The following is a 20,246-nucleotide window of genomic DNA, read 5'->3' on the forward strand; positions in this document are numbered from 1 at the left end:
TAAAAAAAAGAACTGACAACTGGCAAAGTCACTGAAATTGGGGGTGGGTGGGGGTGGTGGGCTGGGCGGGGGGGTGGCTCACCTGCAAGGCTCGCTGCTCCCGGCTGAGCTGGCTGGAATCTGCATACAGTTCCGTAGTGACACACTTGAACCGGTCACCCACGTAACCAGCGGAATTTGCGATTCTCTTTGCCAGCTTAGATGGCTTCGGTTTCAGAACTTTGCCATCATTGGACTCTGCCTCATCGGCTCCATCTTTGGTATAGGTGGGGGTGACATCCACGCTTGGTGGGGCACTGCCCACACAAAATGGTTTGGGATCCTCCTGGGTTTTACCAAAAGTTACAGCCGGGCCGTCGCTCCCCAGAGTTGGCTCCAGGAACGGAGTGGCGACTGGCATCCCCAGGTTCTCCTTGCTGGTTCCGGCCGGAACGCTCTCCTTGCTCAAGGTGAAGACTGGCTGGCCCGGGGCCTGTTTGAAAGCGTAAGCTTCGTGGAAGTCACTGATGCGCCCCAGCTCCTCTCGCAGGGCAACGAAATCGCGGTGCGGCTGCAAGGCCGGGTCGGCCGGGGGCTTGGTGGGCTCAGTGCTCGGGCCCACGCTCTCGGCCACGAAGCCCGCCTTGGCCACGTTGGCGTCTGTTTTCCCGTCTGCCTCTTCCCGGAGGAGGTCTACGTAGACAAGTTTGTCGCTCTTGACGACAGTTTTCCCTTGGTTCCAGCCAGGGCTCGGCTTTAGGTTCTTGTCGCCGGGGACCTCTGGGTGCAGCTTGGCGCTGCTAGCCTCCAGCATCTCGGAAAAGCGGTTCCGGAGGGTCGGGTCCTCGTAGCGGGTTCGCTCGTGGGAGCGGGACCTCCTCTCCGGCTTTTCCTCCTTAGTCATCTCAATGGGCGTGTGAGGTATCAACATGGGATGCACCATGCCCAACCCCAGCGCGTCCTGGTAGGTCACAAACTCCGGCCGGCCCGTGGGCAGCCCGTACGGCAGTCCAGGCTTCGGGGCCAGGTGCCCGGGAAAGAGACTGCCGTTGGGCAGCAAAACCGGGTGAGGGTAGACGGGTCCTTTGCCGTGTAGGGAGAGGGGGCTTATAGCGATGCCCTCGGGAGCCGGGTAAGGGAGGTAGCTCCTGGGGTAGGGGATCGGCGGGGACCTAAACGCCTCGTTTGGAGATAGAAATATGGAGCTCGGCGGAAGGCCATTCTCGTTGGCTTTGAAGCTGGGCTCCGGGTTGCCAGCTTTGGCGCCCTTGCTGCTGGTGCCGCCGCTGTGCTTGGCGGGCGTGGTCGGGGGCTGGCCCACGTGCTGAATGACCGACGGCGTGGTGTCCATGGAGCTCCTGCTGGTCTTGCAGCCATCTGCGTTGGCATTGGGGGCCGGCGACGCCGAGGCCGGGCGGCCAGCGCTCGACACGGAGCCCGAGACATTTGTGACCACGGCGTCCGTGCCGCCCATGCGGGGACACGATGAACTGCGCTGCTGCGGTATAGCCCAGTCCAAGGCCTTGTTTTTCAGCGGCATGCTTTTGCCATTGTTCTCTTCGTTAGGGCTTGGCCCGGGCACCACCCAGGACGAGGGCGCCGTGCTGATGATCTCAGATCTATAGATAGCACAGCCGTTTCCGGGAGGAGATAGTGTTTCTTTTGGAATCTCGCTGCCGGAGAGCACGAGGCCGCTTCCAGCTCTGCTGTGAACGAGGACCGTGGGAGCCATCTTTTTCATGTGGTCCGCTTTGGAAGCGTCTACATCCACCATTTTCGCAGACAAGTCCAGGGGCTTATCAGTAACGTCTTTGGTAACTGTCTGCTTCTCCAACAGAGGAGGCGAGCCACCGTCTTTCCTGTCCTGTCCTGCCGCTTTCCGGGCATGCCCGGGAACTGGCGGGCCACTCTCAGCCCCTTCCGGGCCCTTGGGATACTTGCCGTTGGAGAGCCTGGCTGACGGGAACTCGCTGCTCACCGTCATGTATGGCTTTGACAGGGTGACGGAGGGCGAGGTGGAGATCCTGGCGTAGTGCTTGTGAAATTCCGAGTAGGTGTCTGCAGCAGGCTGGGAAGGAAGGTGGACCCGGGGTGAAGGCCGAGGTGAAGGAGGCAATAGGAGAGCCGTGTCCCCGGGCAGGCCACTGGTGACTGCCTTGGCGGAGGGCACCCTAGGCTGCTTACTGTTCTGGATGTGGGGGTAGGCGTGGGAATCGACGGGGTTCCCAGGACTGACGCCCATCTTCCAGGGCAGGCTTTTGTCTGCGCAGTGGACCAGAGGGGGGATGGCCGGGGAGGCCGAAGGTGTTGAGAGCCTCATGGGTGAAGCCAGGGAGGACGGGATGTGGGGACTGACGTAGTGAGGTGGCGGCAGGTAGAGAAAGCGCTCCCCGTTGGTGCAGACTGGGGAATACAGCGGCTGGGCCAAGCTGTAGGACTGCTGAGGTAGCAAGGCCTTGTACATGTTCAGTGAATACTTATTTGGCGAGTCGAGGAAAGGGTAGATGGCTGGCGTGGCACCCTCCATGTAAGGATTGACCCAGGGCAGCCGCAGGTAACTAGCACCATTGATGTTGAGAGGGCTCTGTTTGTCGCTGGCAGGCCTGTCCAAGCCCAGTGTTTCTGCTGTGGGTACAGCACTTTTTTGTATTCCAGGTGGCGTTTTATAGATAGCACTGAAGCCATTTGGGGCTTTTCCAGAGACAGCGGAAGCCTCCACCGTCTCAGGTGTGTTCGGTTTGAACTGCATTTCTGGATTTCTCTCGGAAGAGAACCCGAGACCACCTAGAGTGCTCGTGGCGGCCTCCCGACTTTTCTCCGAGCCCAGTCCACACAAGCTAGAATACACGATGTTGCCAGGGACACGCAGCCCTTCCCGAATCAGGCCAGTGCGGTCCATGCTCAGCGCGGCCAGGCCATCGATCCGATGGGCCGTAGTGGCATCCACCTTTGCAGAAGAAGAACACGGGTGTTATTCGAGACGCTCCTTCAAGGAGGCAGGGCCCATCCCAAAGAGAAACCGCTAACTAGTTCAATGTGACATCAGCCTCAACATCTGAACAGAAAGGGTTAAAAAGGTAGACTCCACAGGGGCCCAGGTCCCCTGCCCACTTATCCAAAAGCCTCTGCTGCCTGCCTTCTCACCTCGGTTCAACTAGTATCCTGAAAGCCTGTAAAAGGTTGATCCCTTTAGACTTGGGGCCCATACATTAAATTCAGTCATCTATTAACTCTGGAAAATTCACCTTCTCAGCAAAAATTCTCTGCTGCAACAGAGATGACACCAGCTCCACTACTCCCAGCACCACCCTCATGGGGTAGGGACCTGAACCTCCCAGGCCCATTAGGTTTGGGGGAGGGGGTGCTCACTAGGGTTTTTTTTTCCCCTGGAGGTGGGGAAGCACTACTATTTAACATAACAAGAAACAATCTTCAGTGGGATGGACCATCAGGAAAGGAGAACTTTAGCTGTCTCATTTCTAGATCAATAGAAGAGGCCACGGGTCAAACTCTGGTTGTGTCTTTTGACTTCCTCTCCCTGCTGTCTGAAGATGGGTCAGTGTTTCCTATTTTCCTGGAAAAGGAAACCCTTAGGGTCTATTGGGAGGCTGGAAATTTACCCAACTCCAGGGGACATGGAGGCAGCATGTGGCTTTCTAGAAAAAAGGAGGCACGTATCCTAGTCACTGTGGGACTTGGACATAAATGGGCAGCGTGTGAAAAGGAGTGTGGGGGCCAAGGAGAGCAGGGGTAAGGACCTGGTCCTGCAAAAAAGCAGCAGCCTACTTGGCCCTGCCCCTGCCCTGCCCCCAAAAGGCCCTTGAGCTGCAGGATGGATTACAGATCACTGATAGTCACAGAAGCCGTGAGTCTCTTACCACGTTGTGGTTCAAGGGATTTTCTTCCCTTAGTTCCAGTCTGGCCTTTGAAGCGTCACCATCATTCACAGGAATTTTCCTAGTTAAAAAGGATATGCCAAACTTCGTGAAAGCATTCCCCACTTGATCCACCTTTCCCAGATCACCCCAGAACAGACCAATTTCTAACACCTCCATGTCTCAAACTGCCCTTACCGGAACAACTCCTCCCCAGCGGGCCCCTGTTGAGAGTTGTTCCCACATTGTGCTTCAGCTGGGTTGGAAGAAAACAAAGGAAAGGCAGGGCTCAGAGCGAGGGGGACGTGAAAATCACAAACGTCTCCCAAAACCGGACGCCACTGAAATGAACATCCTGCACCATGTTTTCTCTAGAGAGGCCAAGGAGGCCAATCTGAGCTCTGCCCTCCTAGCAGACCCTCCTGAGCTGCTTTACGTGAGGACTGACATCAGGGGAGTACGAAGGCCAAAGACCGAGGTGGAGACACAGGCTGGAGTCTGTGGGCTGGGTGCATGAGTCACTTCCGTGCTCCTCACGAGGGCAGGCTTTCAAAACTTTTCCCCAAACAAAGTTAGGTACCATGTTCTACAAAAGTGGTTGCCATGGTGATAATGAAGCCATATTTGACTGCCTTTATCAAAATGACGGGGGATACACACGAATATCATACAAATGTCAGCTGCTCCAGGCTCCAGAGAAAGCTGCACATCTGTGCCAGGCTGCTGCGGCTGCCCTGGGACTTGTTATCAGACAGCATCGATAAAGAAAGCGCTCAGTGCCAACTTCCAAATCCCCAGGATAAAATCGCTGACAAGCAGCAGCGGATACCCCGAAGAGCGGCTTCAATCATCTACTGCTTAGCTGCCTCTACCCCACACTCCAAAATTACTGATTAGGGAGCCTACCAGAGCTGCCAGGCAACTGAGACCAGGAGCCGAGGCCCTTGCCAGAATAGGCAGCAGAGGACACCAAGAAACCTGGGGCTTAAATGAAGGAAGGGGTGGCCATCTCCCCATTTATTACTGAGCAAACTATTTGTTTTAAAAGCACATCGAATGCCGATCCACCTGGGCCCACACTCCTGACATTTAGAGTTAAAGCAGCATATAGACTGGGATTAATTCTCCTTCATAAATATGAAATAATAAATTAAGGACGAAAGTGCACTGAAAGGCCGCTTTAGGGGCTAATCTTTTAAAGGGCGGCAATGCTTCGCTGAGCCGGGTTGCCTGTTAAAACTGTAAATCAAGGGCCGGCAGCTAGGCGGGAGATCATTCTCCCCCACCCTGTTTGGGCCTACTCTGGCTGTGAGAAGGTGAGGGGGGCTTCAGCCCGGAGAGCCCAGAGCATGGGGTGGGGGTGGGGCGGGACCGGGGGCACCCACCCCCTCTCCCCAGGCCTCAGCCAGACAGCACATTCACCTGTCTTCGTTGATCCCACACATGCGGACCCTCTCGCTGTTCATCCAGCTGTGAACGTTCCCATACAGGGGGGTTGCTGAAAGCATGTCGTCTTCTTGGATGGCAGCTTTTCTTCAAGCGTCTAGTCTGTTTAAAAAAAAAAAAAATCCCAGGAGGTTGAATAAAGAAGAGCCAAACAGGGAACCAGAGAGGCCCTCTTTCTAGGTAATTCATACAGAAGGCAGGCTGTGCCCAATGTTCTACAGATGTCCAGGAGTGAAGGAACACACCTGACTCGAAGGGTACAAGGGCTGCCCGCAGCTTCCTTGCCGGCGGGGAGGTGTTAAAGAACCATATACCACACCATCCACGCTACTGCACACATCGCACTGCCACCCCCGGCTGCCTCTGCCTGCCCACCCGCCCACCTTCTCCTTTCCCAGCCTTTGGGGAACACGCTTGGCAGTTTATGGCACTGCATCCCAGGGAGCCATATGCAGGTTCTTCTGGGGTCTGAGAGGACCAGGGGTGGTGGAAGGTACAAGGGTCAGGTGTGGCAACCCAAACTACGATGCGTCTCCGGGGTTGTGGTGTGGGCTACTTAACAGATCGAGGGTTAAAAAGAGTCGGTGGGCTGGTGAATCACCCCACTCAGCCCTAGATTAGATTAGGCGCTGAACCCCGGGTGGTTTTGCCTGGGTGGTTTGGCTTGGGAGAGCTACAGAGGGAAGCGGTTGAGTAATTCCATGACGCCTGCTCGCTGGGGACAAGAAATCATTAGTGAGTGCAGAAGTCTTAGCAGCCCAGGCTGCCGGGCTAGGAGCCACTGGCAGGCTGGGAGCAGGCAAAAGCCACGCATTTTCCTTGTCCGGGGAGGGGGAGGCTGCCCAGGCAGAGGAGGGGAGAGCACCTCTCCCCGGCTTTCCTTACCTTCGCTGCCCCCCCCCCCCACATCACATTCTAGTTTGCTGCATGAGTGAAGGGTCAGGACAAGCTGCATTTTATTAACAGGATTATCACGGCGCGTGATTTATCCTCGTGCAGGATTTTAATTGCTCTTTGGAGGTTGAGCCGTTTCTTTTGACTGCGCTTCAGCCCATATCCTGCTGTTAAATGCTGGGTTAATAAGTAGGGGAGCCTTTAATGCCTGGGACCGATGGCCCTCGGCAATTCCCCGCGCACAAACACATCTCCCTTGTCCGGGCCGGGGCTGGGCCAGGGCATCTTTACGCGGGGACCCAAATGGGAGTGTGAAGTCAGTGGTGTGCAGATCATCGGGGGAACTTTCCTTTCTCCTCCCTCACACACCCACCCACATAGTTTCTGAAAGCCCAAATGTTCCCTAAGTCGACACATTTCCTTTGTTAGCAGGGAAAAATATGCAAATGCTTGCTTTTACACTCGAGCACAGGGAGCAGACTGCCAGGTCGGTCGGGGTGGAAGCACCAGGTCCGGGGACTCTTTCTGAGAGTGACTGAGGGCGGCGGTTGGGGGAGCACCTGGGAGACCCAAATCCAAAAGCTAGGCTGGTCTATCCTTCAGCCTTTCTTTGTGCTAACTAGGCCTTTTGTCCACCAGTATCCTTGTTGGCCCCCTATACATAGAACACCGTCTGTTAATCAAGAGCCACACACACAGACACACGGCACGGAGTTAGAGCCCAACAATGAAGCTGGAAGAGGAGGAGGAGGACGAGGACGAGGACGAGGAGGAGGAAGAGGCAGAAAATCTGCAGTTGCAGCAGGCCTGGTGGGATTCTGAAGGAGCACCTTCTGGAGGAAGCGCCTCTTTCTTTCTCTTTCCGATGGGCTAGCCCCAGTGCCGCAAAAAGACTAACTGGGGTCTTGAAGAAGGTTCTGTGGGGGCTCTGGGCTTCTCTTCCTTCCTCCAAACATACAAATCAAGTTGGGGGTGGGAGAGAAGGCCACCACTAGTGCACAGAAGACCACAAGGCACATTCAAGGGACTGTCCCCTCCCTCACCCCTGCCGCCCCTTCTAACAAAAGAAGACATTCTGGGTGGCCCAATGTGGACAGTGGAGCAACATTGCTTGATGCAAGTGTCCTGGTCCTCAGCGGCAGCAGTGGGACTGCACAGGCCATCCCCTCACTACGTGCCACAAGGAAACGCAGAAATTACACCAGGAACCAAAGGGTTGATCAAGCACCCCTAGGAAAAGGATGAGGGAATGAAAAGGGGTGTGTGTGTGTGTGTGCGCGCGCACCTAGGAGACTTCAATCTTCTGTGGTCCCTGAAGTGGCCTGGCCTTCCACAAGCTGCCACAGACCCACCTCCTTCGGTAGCTGCCTGGTGACAAGGACCTCTGAGCACCTGACTGAGGAAACAGGATCCATCATCCCACTTTGCCCCCTTCCTACTCCCCCACCCCTGCAAAGGGCCAGCGGCCCCCTTCCCTGGACACAAGGGTGAATGTGATGCAAGACACCTGGGAGCCCTGGGTGCTCTCAAGCTCCCCACCACCACTGCAGGGCTCTTCCTGTGGGCTTTTCAACATTAATGCCGCACACTTAGGTGACACGGGCAGCAGCATGAAGTGGCTTTGCAGGCACAGGGTCAGATGAAGTATTGGGGGTGGAGGAGAGGGAGGAGGCTGTGCGAGAAGAAACAAGGGAGGGAGAGGTACATTGTTGGATCCTGCTGACTACACACACACACACACACACACACACAATCTTTAGCTGCCCCATGAACTTTTTGTGAACTGTTTAAAAGTGGAGGTCTGTTGAACAAACAGCGGCGCCACTGCCAGCCATAATTTCATTGCAACAAGCTAAAGACTTTTAACTCTTCAGGTTCCTGGGCAAAGATGGAGCTAAGTGGGAACGGCTGGTGAGCAATGGCCCAGCCTGCAGGGAGCCCCTTCTCCAGGGTGCCAGCCTGCTCCGGAGGAGCCCGGATCCCCAGCAGGTACATCCTCTGCTGAGGCCATGTTGAGGCCATGCTGCGTCCACCCCGCCCACCCCGCCAGGAGGCCAGCCTGGGGACCTCCCCTCCACCCCTCTACGGGATGTGGAACTAAGGGGGTCGGCATTTGGGTAAGAAACACAAAGAGCCCAAGGGGCGGAGATACAGCGATGCTCATCCCACTCCACTTCCAGAAGGGGCTGTTGAAATAGTTGGGGTCTTTTTTTGACTCTAAGAGAAAGTGCTTCAAAACTGACTTCGCTGACCCTAAGGCCACGGTGGAGAGGACAAATAATGTGATTTAGATGACAAACAGAGCAGGCACTTTGCGGCTCTGAGAGGCTTGTTTGCCTTTATTTCTCCGCGGGCACCAACTCCCCCCCCCCCCAAGGCTAGAAGTGCCAAGATGTGTGAAGTCACTCAAGAAAAGCACTTTACAAGCACCAACCTGTTTCCATGTTAGCTGCTAAGCTGCACCTTGGCGATGGGGTTTAACCCTTTTTCAGTGAATGGAGAGAAAGGGGCCAAGGATGCAGGATGGGGATGGAGAGGGAAGGGGAAGGTGGCTGAGAGGAAAGGGTCAGGCAGGGAGACTGAGGAGTGTCTGGTTTCTAAAGAACAGACCAGGAATTGTAGTGGTTGCCCGCTGGAACACCCAGTTTTGGGGAGAGATCTGGCTGGCAAAATGCGCACACGCGAGTGCACACACACACGTGCACATATGCACACCCACACACCCCCAGAGTGGACTCCAGCTCTTGAACTGGCAGTAACTGAAAGCACAAGAGAGCTTGCGTCTCCCTCAACAGACATGGGCAGTTATCTGCTCTGGGAGCCAAGGGTTATGCTTAGAGTACTAGGCTTGGCTTGAACACCGAGGAAAGGGCCTGACTGGCAGAAGGAGGTCAGAGGGACCAAAATTAGGAGCTGTCACCTCTGAGAAGGGGCACTGCCAAGCCTCTGACAGGACACAAGGAGCACATGGGTCCAGAAGTAGCACCCGCCGCTGCCACCACCACCACCCATTCCTGCCATGAGGACATCGTTATGCACTGAGGAAAAGGAGACGGCTGTTTGGGTTTTCTTTACAGGCGATCTCCCCTGGCAGACAACAGACAGCGGGTTGCAGACTTCAGAGGCTGGGAGGAGCAAGGGGACGGGAGGCAGCACCAGACCACTCTTGGCACCCCTCCTGAACTCTCCGCTGGGCTCCTCCTGGCACCAGGCCACCTGTACTGCCTCTGCCCTTGAGGAGGTGCTCCATTCAAGCCTGCACATCACACTTGTCAAGTTCACCAACAAAATGGAAAACATCACCATCAAACCATCCCAGCTCCCCTGCACCACGCGAGCGCCAATGGTGAGGTGCCCCTTCCTTGGGTCTCTCAACTGCCACCCCTTGCCCCCATCAGGCTGTTATCCAGGCAATGGTCAAGAAGGCCTGGGCAGGTGTGGGGCGGGGGGGCGAGCTTCCGGCTCAGAAGGCAGAGCTGGCATTGGGAAGGCTGGCCCAGTGTGTGTGTAGTGTGTGCTGGGGACCTCTTCGGGGAAGGGGCCTCCCTCCCATCACAGCCACTTCTCTGCAGAGAGCACGCAAGAACCTGATTACCACCACAGCCTCCCAGCTCCCACCCTCACCAGCAGTGTGTCTCTGGGCAGGTGGCCGAACCTCTTCAAACCTGCTCCCCTCATCTGTAAATATTTGGCACCGCATTTTCCAGAGGATTAAACTGCACTATGGACTTGAGTTTTGCCTGGCAATGCCTAGTACAGGCCACGTTTAACCCCATTAAACAGCATCTGATGCCACAGAGCGTACCGTGTGACAACCCCAGAATGGTCGCGTAGTTTCTTTGTGGCGTTGGGAAGGCTGAAGCAGGGACACAGAGGGGGCCAGGCCAGGGAGGGGTGACCTTCAGCAGAGTTGTGTGGATTTCATCAAAGCCCAAAGCGAACCCGCGGGAGCCCTTCCTGGGGCTGCTCCAGAGCAGACTGAGTCACGCACAGCAGCACTTCTCTCCTGGTGTCAAGGAAGGGAGGGGTGAAGAAGTTCCTATTTTAGGATGGGGGGGAGGGGGGCTGTGTGGGGGTAGATGATGAGAGGAAAACGCTCTCCCGGATGTGCACTGTTGGGGGCGGGTCCTCCTGGGCTGCTTTTTGGGGGGGCTGGTGGAGCAGCAGGGTGAAGCCGACCGAGACTGGGCCCCCCCCACAGCGCGCATCCGGTCGTCCAGGGGTGTGACTGAGGTTGGTGGCTGGCCTGGTCAGCCAGCCCTCCAAGGGTGTTGGAGGGGGTGGGTGGGGGTTTGGGAGGAGTGATCCAGGCTGCCCAGGCGCTGTCTCTTGGCACACTCCAAGCCTCGGCCATCGCCTCCGGGGGCGTCCCCACCCACGCCCCAAGTTTTGCATTAGTAACACACCAAGCTGGATGGGAGAGGGAGCGAGGAGGATGGAGGATGGGAAACTCGCGCGGTCCTGACCTTTCGAGCAACCAGAACCTTCCCTGCCTCCTCCCAGGGCGCCTGGGTCAGAGCAGAGCCACTCGGGTAGGTCGGGGGTGAACTTGGCCCTCGGCGGCGGCGGTGAGGGCGAGCAGGGGGAAGGGCGCCCCCTCCCCCGCCTCAGCCCGAGCGCGATCGGTCGGCAACAAAGAGATTTTCTCTCCCACCACACACACCCGTGCTGCTCCGGGCTCGCCCGCCCCTCCTCGCGGCTCCTCCACCGAGGTCCCCACGCGGGGCCGCCCCACGGCACACGCCCACACCCTCGCGACGCGCCCCCGCCCAGCGTTCCAGGAACTCCCGCTCTCTCCGGGACGCGGCTGGACCTCCGCAATCACCCAGTCCACTGACCCCAATTAACCCCTCGGGCCCTGCGGCCCGCGTGCTCCTCCGGGGTTCCCCCTGACTGAACCCCGCCGTTGAATCTCTGACAAAAAGGAACTTTGGGTGGGCATACGGAGAACCCTGGCTCCTCTGCCGGACCCAGCCGAGGAATGGGCGTCGCAGACACCCTCCTCCTGGCCATTCCTCCTAGGCTCCTTCTGAGCAGACTGGAGGTCCACCGCCCCCCCCCACACACACACACCCAGGGTCAGCTGTTGGACCAACATTGGGACACTTCCCCTTCTCCCCCGACACCGATGCAGGCCACAGCCTTGGGGTTTTGTTCCTTTCACTTTCTTTCACGTTTATGCCACACACCACCACATGGGCAAGAGAGGGCCTATTTGGAAGCCGGTGTCCCTCAACAGGAGGCAGCCCAGGACAGGAAACCTAGGTTGAATGCAATGAATCATCCTTCCTCCCTTATTCTCCCCTCCCCCACCCCCAGCCTCACACCCCCTTCGGGATAATCCCAACAGGGCTGGGTTGCCACTTGGGAGTCTATACAACCTGGGGGCAAACCCAGAATAAAGGAGCCGTATCACAACTCCAGAGGGGGTGTCAATGCACTGCCATCTCCACCAGGGTTTTGTAGGAATAAAACCACACTTGACGAGCCACCCCCACCCCGCCCCCCGCCAAAGGAACAGGCTACATGGTAAGGCTATCAACAACAGCGATCGTGAGTACACAGGAAGCACAAAGGAACTTTTTATGCATAAAAGATGCATAGCACACGGGCTCCTGTGATCTGCACCGGGGTTCCTTAAATGATTGTGCACTGCCTGGGAGTTCTGGGAGGGCTGGGGAATGAGGGTCAGAGGAGCAGAGGGGCTCCCACTTTCTTGACAAGGAACAAAAGAAACCCCATGTCTGCTACTCACTCTTGGAACTCGGAACACCCCAAACAAAGCTGTGGAACAACTATGGTGTAGATGGGGGCCCAGGAATTTTTGTCGCTGCTCAGAGCTTAATTACTCCTCCTTGATCCGTGGGACTAGACACGACACCGCCAAGGTTAAAATGCCCCGAACAGCGCCGAGCAGATGTGAGCGAGCTGGCAGACGCGCAAATGAGGCCTGCCTCGGAGCACGATAACAAGTGACTAATACATTGCATATCGTTGAAAGAAAATTATTTTTCTCTAATTTGCATTTGCTTGGGGAAAAAAAAAAAGCCAACCAGAGTCCCTCTTCACAAGCACGAGTCTAATCCTGGAAATACAGCCCGGCTGCTTTAAGAGAGCTGGAAGGAGGGAAAGACTGCCAGTGTTTTGGCGTTACAGGCTTGTTTATCTTTCCGCCTTTCCTCCAAGGCGAAACTCGTTTTGCAAGCAACATTCCTACAGAAAATGGCACACGTCATAAAAAGAGACCAATTTATAGAACTGGCACCGAAGTTCATGTATCACTCCAGAAGCATCTTCCCAGCTCCCCACTGGGGAACCCAAGTGGATACAAAAGTCCACGTTAAAACTCAAAGAGGGTAGGCCTGGGGGGGCCAGGGGCAATGAACTCAATTTGCTGAGATCCTGAAGGCTGTACATCCAAGGGACCAAAATCACAGAGAAGGACAAGATACAGAATCAAATCAGCTCTAAAGGATCCTCCAAACCCCGGGGGGCCAAGGGAGGTGAAGGGGAGGGGAGTGATTCTGACACCCATTTTGCCCCAGGACAGCCCAGAGGCGGGGCCCACCTCTCTGGTCACCCTGAACCCACCTGCTCAGGTCAACTGGGCATCTCCAGGACCAGCCAAGGGGGTGGCTACTGCCACCAACTGCTCTCCTTCCCACCCTGGTGCCTCCCCCCAGTGTCTGGCTGGCGACTAGGAACTCAGAGAAGGCCTGTGGCTGTGGGCATCTAGTTGATTAAGTCACAGAGTGGGTGGCGCTGTAAGCACACCTCAGAACCACGCCTTTGCGTCCTACAGCTGAAGTCGAATGTGCTCATGGAAATAGGAAGGCTTAGGAGGAAAAGTTAAGGGGTGTGGGTAATCAAAAGCCAAACTGCACCCTTTTACCCCACTCCAATATAACCCCCTTTGGGTCTTGAACCTACACACTTGCGTTTCCAGCCTGGGAAATGGTGGTGAGTGCACAGTACCCACCAGTCTCTCTACTCTAACTTGTCTGAGTAACAGAGCCATTTCCGAGGGGGACCGAGGGCCATCAGAGACTCTGCAACTTCCAGAAAGCCTTTGGTTAATAACACATTGTTTCCAACAAGCTTGCTTAGAGCTGCAAGTTATTTCCCCAAATCTTAAAACCATGCCTATGAGCACCAGAGGGCCCAGGTCCTGGCCAGACCCCTCTCTGAGCAGTGACACTTGGGACCCTGTGGGCCTTCTCCCACCACCTCTGCAGAACAAGCCCCCTAAAGCACAACACACAACGCACCCATCCTGCACCTCCGTCCTGATTCCAGGAGCCAGAAAGGTGTGTGTTGGGGGAGGAGGGGTGCGTGGGGCGGTGCGCGGCGCTGCCGACTTTTTCTCTCATCTCAGGACGCTGTGGCCAGAAAGCGGCGGCCACCTCTGCAGCTCTCCGCGGGCCTGCATAGTGCACGCTTTGTGTAAGCGCAGCGCTGCTCGTGCACCAACAGCTGTCACATTATTTGCACTCGCTGTAAACAGCCTTCACATTCCCCCCTTACCACATAGTTAAAGCCAGACTAACAATCCACAGTTCGAGATCAAACCAACAACAGCAGCATTGTGTCTGCCTCCGCTGCCTTCGCACCAAGCCCAGCAGCTGGCAGGTTTCTCCGGAACAAGGGGACCCCCCCTTCTTCCCCCACCCCTCCAGGCTCCAGCCAAGGCTAGCCAAGGCAGCGTGCAGTTTGTTGCCGCTGATTGTAAAAGCGAAAAGAGCACAGCCATGTCGCAGGGATTTCTGTGTGGTTTATCAGCCTTCTCCCAGAGTTTGCCCCTCCTGGTGGCTCGGGGAAGCACCCCTCCCCCACTTCCTCAGCTAGGAAGAAAGGTTGTTCAGACTCCCAGGGTCGCTTTCAACGCTCAGCAAGGCGTGGGCTGGGCCAGGCCTGGGGTCGGGGACAGGGAGGCCTGCCGCTCCCTGTGCTGGGTCACAGGGGGCCAGAAGGCTCTGCCCTTTGCGAAGCCCGCGGCCCAGTGCCTCTGGTGCCTCGAAAATTGTCCAACTCCCTGAATACTTACTGGCCGCCCCACTGATCAAAATGTCTCCTTTATGATTTTTGGTTAAGTCGAACATTTCCATAATCGTCATTATTAGTGCAAATTACACGCCTAATCGGTCCTTAAATAGATTTTAATTAAATAATCATACAAGGCTCATTTTATGACTTAAGAAAGGCATTACTTTTCGTTATAAACTTTCCACCAGGATATAGACTCATGATAGCAGACAAATACTTATTCTTTGAAACTTGGCAAGAACTGATGGGCAGAGAGGATCCTGAAATGACACCATGTCACCTTCTGGAATCCCGGCTGAGACCAGACATAACCACATCTGTGCAACTTTCCTCTTGGGAAGGGAGAGGGGATCTCTTCCTCCAAATCCTCACTTTCGCTGTCTCCTCTTTCTGGCCAGTGGAAAGAAGCCCCAAATGCTACTTTTTCCTTACCCATCTGCAGAGATTCCTCCAGCGGGCCGTCTCTGGTAGAGACCACTCCTCCCCACTGCCATCCATCCAGTCTTTCCCCCTGGTCTGCCGAGAGCCTCGGCGCAAAGCAGGCAGGGTTGTGCTTGTTAACTGCTGTGTAAAATGCTGTTAATAAAATAATAAATACAAAGGATGGAGGCTGCTGGTTTCCACGGCTGTTTTGACTGGAAATGCCTTGGCACTTGTCATGTGTTTATGGGAGGGCAGACAACTCCAGGATTTGCATAGTTTGGACATTTCTGTACTTCATTTATTCTGTCCTAAATGACGTAGGCCTAGAGCTATTTCAAGTTTGCATTTGTACAGAACTGTTGAGTGCCTAAGAGCTTCTCCAATTAGACCAAGTTTTAAATCAGACCCAAAGCTGGACCGTCCTGGCTCTGACTCGCCCCCTCTCCACCTTCTGCCTCTGTTTCGGGAGAAAACAAACAGACCCTCAACAACGACCCCCTGTCCTTGCTCTCCCCACCTTCACCCCCTCTGGGGGCATCCAGGGCAAAGGTTAAGGTGTCTTCAGATTACAGGCAAGGCCCCGGCTCCGCAGTGTGGAAATCATGGCAGTGAGGCGCATCCTGGCCACACTCTACCTCTAAAATAGTAGTGAGCTAAGATGCGGGGAAAACTGCTGGCCTGGTAAAACCCACTGTTCACAAAACAATGTCAGCAAAGGCTGGAAGGCATTCTTTAGAGAGGGACCAAGGATTCGTGCCTACTGAAGCTCTTTCAGCACAAAGGCTTTTAGGGGAAGAAGGGAAAAAGAGGGAGGAGGAGGGGGGAGAGGAGGAGAGAAGGGGAGGGCTCCTGTTTCAGAGCAGGCATCCCCTGAGAGTCAAGAACCAAGTGTAGCTTCAATCAAACGCTGACTTCCCCTCTGGGAGTCGAGTAGGAAACCTGATCACAGTAGCTTACTACCGGCCTGGATCCATACAGGTCTGGTTTTCTTCTCATGCTGGTAATTTTTTAAAATACATATCGATATAAAAAAAGAAGCGATCCCTGGCAGACTTTATTGAAAACCACACTGAGACCTCGTAACATCCGGACTTAATCCCTATCAAACAAACCACAGCACCTCTGGCCTCTGCAGCAGGCCAGCCCCTCACCTCTTCCAACCAGGTCTCTCCCCTCCAGCCCCTGGCTCTTCTCTCCCCCAAGAAAGGAGGACGAGAAGGCTTGCCAAAAAGCACCAAGATACCCGGTTCTGGAATCAATTCCTAACCATATAATGATCCCGCTTTGGGGGGGGGGGGCGCATCCAAGCCCTTTCATATGGAACCCTTTAAAGCGCAGAATGCAAAGAACTGCAACAAAAGAAAAGAGGAACCCATGAAGGCAGACCAGAAGGATATCAACGGAGGCGAATTTAACTTGCGACAGTCCCTGACACTAGCCTAGACAGGTCTCAGGGGCTCTAGGGGGCAGCCGGGAATGATGGAGCAACCTATAGGAACATGACCAGTCATTCAACGCAGTCCCTAATTCTCGGGGCCTACTATGTGCCAAGTAGTCTCCTTTGATCCTAAAGGTGGATAATTATTACCAGTCTTACAAATGAAGAAACTTACCAAGGCTCAGAGGCCATAAATAACTTGCCCCCAAGGTCACACAGCTAGTAAAAATGAGCCACGGTCAAACTCAGTCCTGGAGTTCCGGAGAGGAGCCAATTATTGGTCAAATCGTGCCATCTGAAAAATCCTCAAGAATTTCAGAAAGCTTCCCTTAGCTCTAGTACTCGAGGGCAGGATAAGAGCGTTTGACACCTATGTACCTTAGTTCACAAGGAAACCGAAGCCCAATTTCTCCTACATCCAGTAATCTCTTGGTTCACTTGAAGTCTTTCCCAATTTCCTGTGACTTCCTACACAGGAATACCCCAGTGTGAGGTCAGGGCTCCAACAAAGCCTCACTTTCCCCTCCTCCAGAAACGTAGAATAGGCAGGGGTAGGTGGGTCGCTACTGTCGGGTCTCCACAGAAAGTGCTGACTCCCGGTGCTAGGTCTGGGCCTGCCACCCTAGTTTTGCCACAGAAAGCAATAAATCAAATTATCTAGATAGAGCAAAAGCCCTTTTGGAAAGAGTGCCTCCACCTACCTTTCCTAGGGTTTTAAGGAAAAACCTCCAGGGACCAAAGTAGGGTGCGGGTAGAAACTAAGAGGTAAGTGGCTTGTAAGACGTCAGGCCCTCCTGGACTGGGGGTCCCCATAAAAGGCCAACGCCCGCGATAAGCCAAGGACTGAGTTATCTCCCATATCCCCAACTTCTCATTCCAGAAGGAAGGGGTGTGTGTGTGTATGGGGGGGGGGTGTCGGGGCCTAATATCGCCAGTCGGCCCCAACCCCAGTTTCCAGATCTGCCCCAGGCTTTCGGATGCTCCGGGAACTCGGCACACCGGACGACCCAGGCTCCACAGGGCCATCTCCCGCTCGGCAGGGGGACCGGACAGTCAGCTGCCCCGGCGGGCTTTCCGGCCCCGGACCGGTGGCTCCTCCAAGAGGCCGAGGCTCCGGACGCACGAAATGGCTCCAGGAGCGACTGGGCGGGCAGGGGCCTCGGGCGCGGGAGGGATCGAGGCGATGGCGGCGCCGGGTCCTCACCCCGCTAGCCAGCCGAACACGCCCCCGCCGCCCGGCCGCCCGCCCCTGGCTCCCCGCCAGTGGCGCTCGCTCGCTCGCTCGCTCGCTCTCTTAAACTTTCCGGCGTTGGCGATCGGGCAGGGCTTCCAGCCTCCGCCCTCCCCCCACCCCTAGCTCGGTGCAGGCCCTTCCAAACCTCCGGGGAGGCGACCCCCGCCCCGGTACCGCGAGACAGAGGCCCCGGCAGACACCCTCCCCCCCTCCCCCCCTCCCCACACACACCTTGAGCCACCTGGAGCCACTCGGAGCGGGCGGCTTCCCAAAGCGATCGGCGTCCGGCCGAGCGTGGGGCTGCCGCGTCCGGGAAGGAACTCCCGCAGCCTCCAACGGTCCCGGCCTGCCCGCGGCGCGCGTGCAGTGCGCCCCACACTCGCGCGCTCCGAAAGAACTTACACCGGGGGGAGGGGGAATGGAGCAGGCGGGGCTGCGCCCCCCCCCCCTTTTTTCCTTTTTGAAACTCTTTAGTTGCAAGACTTTTGGGTGTCCCTGGCAAGGCTGCGAGAGCTCGGGTAGAACAATAGAAACAGGGGCTTGCCGGAAATGGTGCAGGAAGACCCCTATAACCCTATAAACCTCTCCTCCCCTCCTCAGTTACTATTAGCATTAAAAGACTCCAGTGCCTTCAATGCAATAGTACCTGTTTATAACTTTCACCCGCTGGGTCCCCATACCCTAAACAAGTCCCCCTCCTCACATTATGAAATCACAAGGGCAAAGATCGCTCCCAAATCTGTGACCTCGGTAAGCTCTCTGGGACTTTCACCTGCTCTGCCCCTGGCACCCCGACCTGACTCACCCCCTCCCCCAGTAGTTCCTCTGGTTTGCACCTAGACAATAAATTTAGTTTAATTTAGCTTCCGGTCTTTAATTTTAGCAGGTCTCCTTTTTGCATGCAAATCAATATGGCAATTACCATCTAAAAGCTCGCCCAGCCCCGGGTCAATGTAAATTGATCATTGTCCGCCTTCCACAAAATAACACCGGGAGTCTGTGGTGCATAATGAGATTATACTGGAAACTGTCTTTTAGATCACAAATTATATTTTATGCTGTCAGGATCTTCTAGCGGACTTCCCCGCTAGTCTAATCACAGGGAGCTGAGCCCGTGGGTGCTGAGGGGGGATGGCTGGCTCAGGGAGACGTGACTCTAAAAAATAACCATGCGAGGGACCCCCCCATTTCCAAGACCCTAGACTGGGGACAGGCACAGATGAGTTGTGCTGGGAAAGGGGGCCTTCTACAGAAACATCCCGGAAAAGCATCGTTCATTAATTCCCATGCAACACAAAGTCAGATATCCCTTCCAGAGGGATACGTTAGGGGCAACCAGCAAAAAAGCCGTCGAGCCGGGCTGGTGGGAGGGGGGAGCGGGAGGAGGAGTCTCCTGCCAAGAACTCAGCACCAAGGCGGCTTGGCTACCACCCGGGGCGCGCGGGGAGGCCGTCCTCTCCGGCCCCTGCAGCTTCTCAACCCCGCCGCCGCCACCTAGGCCCCAGCAGCGCAGCCTGCTTTGCAAACAGACGGAATCCTGCGGGCCAAGCACTCGGGCAGAGCAGCTGGGGCGGGCCTTGGCCGGCCCCGGCCTCCCCTCCCCGAACCGTGTGAGCCGACCGCCGAAGCCTCCAAGCAAGGAGAAGGTCCTTTCTCGCCGAGAGCACGGCTCCCCGCCCCTCCGCGGCCCCCAGGGCACGGGTGTGACCCTGGGGCCTAACAAAGGGCCTTCTGAGTTCGCTTCGGCCTCGGGCTGGCGGGGGGAGGGGTGGGGACCGCGGGGGGAGGGGGAGGACTCGTCGGCCGAAGCGGACCCTCGAGGTCCTCCGCCCCGCCCCGCCGCGCCGCGCCGCGCCTGGCCAGCCCGGCCGGGCCCCGCGCCCTCGAGGAAACCACCAAGGTGGCATTGTCAGGGCTGCCGTGCGCTCCCGAGGACCGTCCTGGAGTTCGGGCGGCACTGCGGCCTGCAGGCCTCCCGCCCAGCCCGCGCGGCCCAGCCCTGCCCCGCCCGACCCGGCGCGGGCTCCACCCGAGTGCGGTCTTCCCAATAAAAGCTGGAATTCCCGGCTGGGCTCAGACAAAGAGGAACCGCGGCAAATCGACGCCGCGGGCAAACCAAACCCTAGCCTAGTTTACGTGAGCGTCTGGGGTCACACAGGCGCCTACTAATCCACCCTACACAGGCCGTTCCCGCAAGGTCTCCTCCAGGAAAAAAAAAAAAAAATTAAAGCATACCAAAATGAAAGCGTACCTCCTCTTTATTCCTCCCGGGGGGCGAACTTCGCACTTCTTTCGGTTCTATCTTTATCAATCCACCAGGCTGACAGCCACATTAGCCAAACAGGACTCCAGAGCAGTGCCACCATCCATTCCCATTCCTCCTGATCCAAAGCCAAAAGCTACTCCTTTTCCTCCACCATCCATCCACTCAAGGTCAAGAATTCAACATCTCTTAGAGATCCTCTTACCTGCTCCCACACGTACCCTCTTCCCCTGCCCCAGAAGGAAAGAAAACTATAACCAGAAGTAATATTAGTGAGGGCCATCCGCCCTTAGCTAGGCCGCTTTGCCCTCAGTTTCCTTCCAGCCTACCACACAGGAGTTCCCTGTGAGTGCGTGCACGAACGTGTTGGTATGGCCCACAGCCACATGTGCCCATGTGGCTCTCACTCGGCAGGAAGGCGGAGAGTCTACGTCTGGCGTGGAGGAGTTTTTGTCATTCAGCTCGTGTATCTAAGCATGGATGTATACATATGAATGCTTTTTGTGTTTCCAAGTGACCCTCTTCACACCTTTAAATGGGCTTTTGTCTCTGGTAGGCATTTACAGAAATTCTGCCCCAGTTTCCAGCTCAACAAAGTCTGGGATTTTCTCTTAGAATATCACTATAGGTCTCTGTATTTGCATATCCGTG

The 20,246-nt window shown here is 56.0% G+C and overlaps 1 protein-coding gene across 12 annotated transcripts in view; it reads right to left on the minus strand.

Annotated features, from left to right (window-relative positions):
• The window catches only part of BCOR (BCL6 corepressor), a 114,281-nt gene that overhangs the window by 19,043 nt on the left and 74,992 nt on the right, over window positions 1-20,246 (minus strand). For all 12 annotated transcript variants that reach the window (XM_035711850.2, XM_035711853.2, XM_035711848.2 and 9 more), the window contains exons 2-4: window positions 5,277-5,402; window positions 3,858-3,936; window positions 83-2,926 (exon numbers count right to left, since the gene is read on the minus strand). In XM_035711850.2, the coding sequence (XP_035567743.1) occupies window positions 83-2,926; window positions 3,858-3,936; window positions 5,277-5,362 (3,009 nt within the window). In that variant the 5' untranslated portion in view covers window positions 5,363-5,402. The remainder of the gene's footprint in view (window positions 1-82; window positions 2,927-3,857; window positions 3,937-5,276; window positions 5,403-20,246) is intronic.

Source organism: Canis lupus, chromosome X, assembly GCF_003254725.2.
Source record: "Canis lupus dingo isolate Sandy chromosome X, ASM325472v2, whole genome shotgun sequence".
NCBI classification, from domain to species: Eukaryota; Metazoa; Chordata; class Mammalia; order Carnivora; family Canidae; genus Canis; species Canis lupus.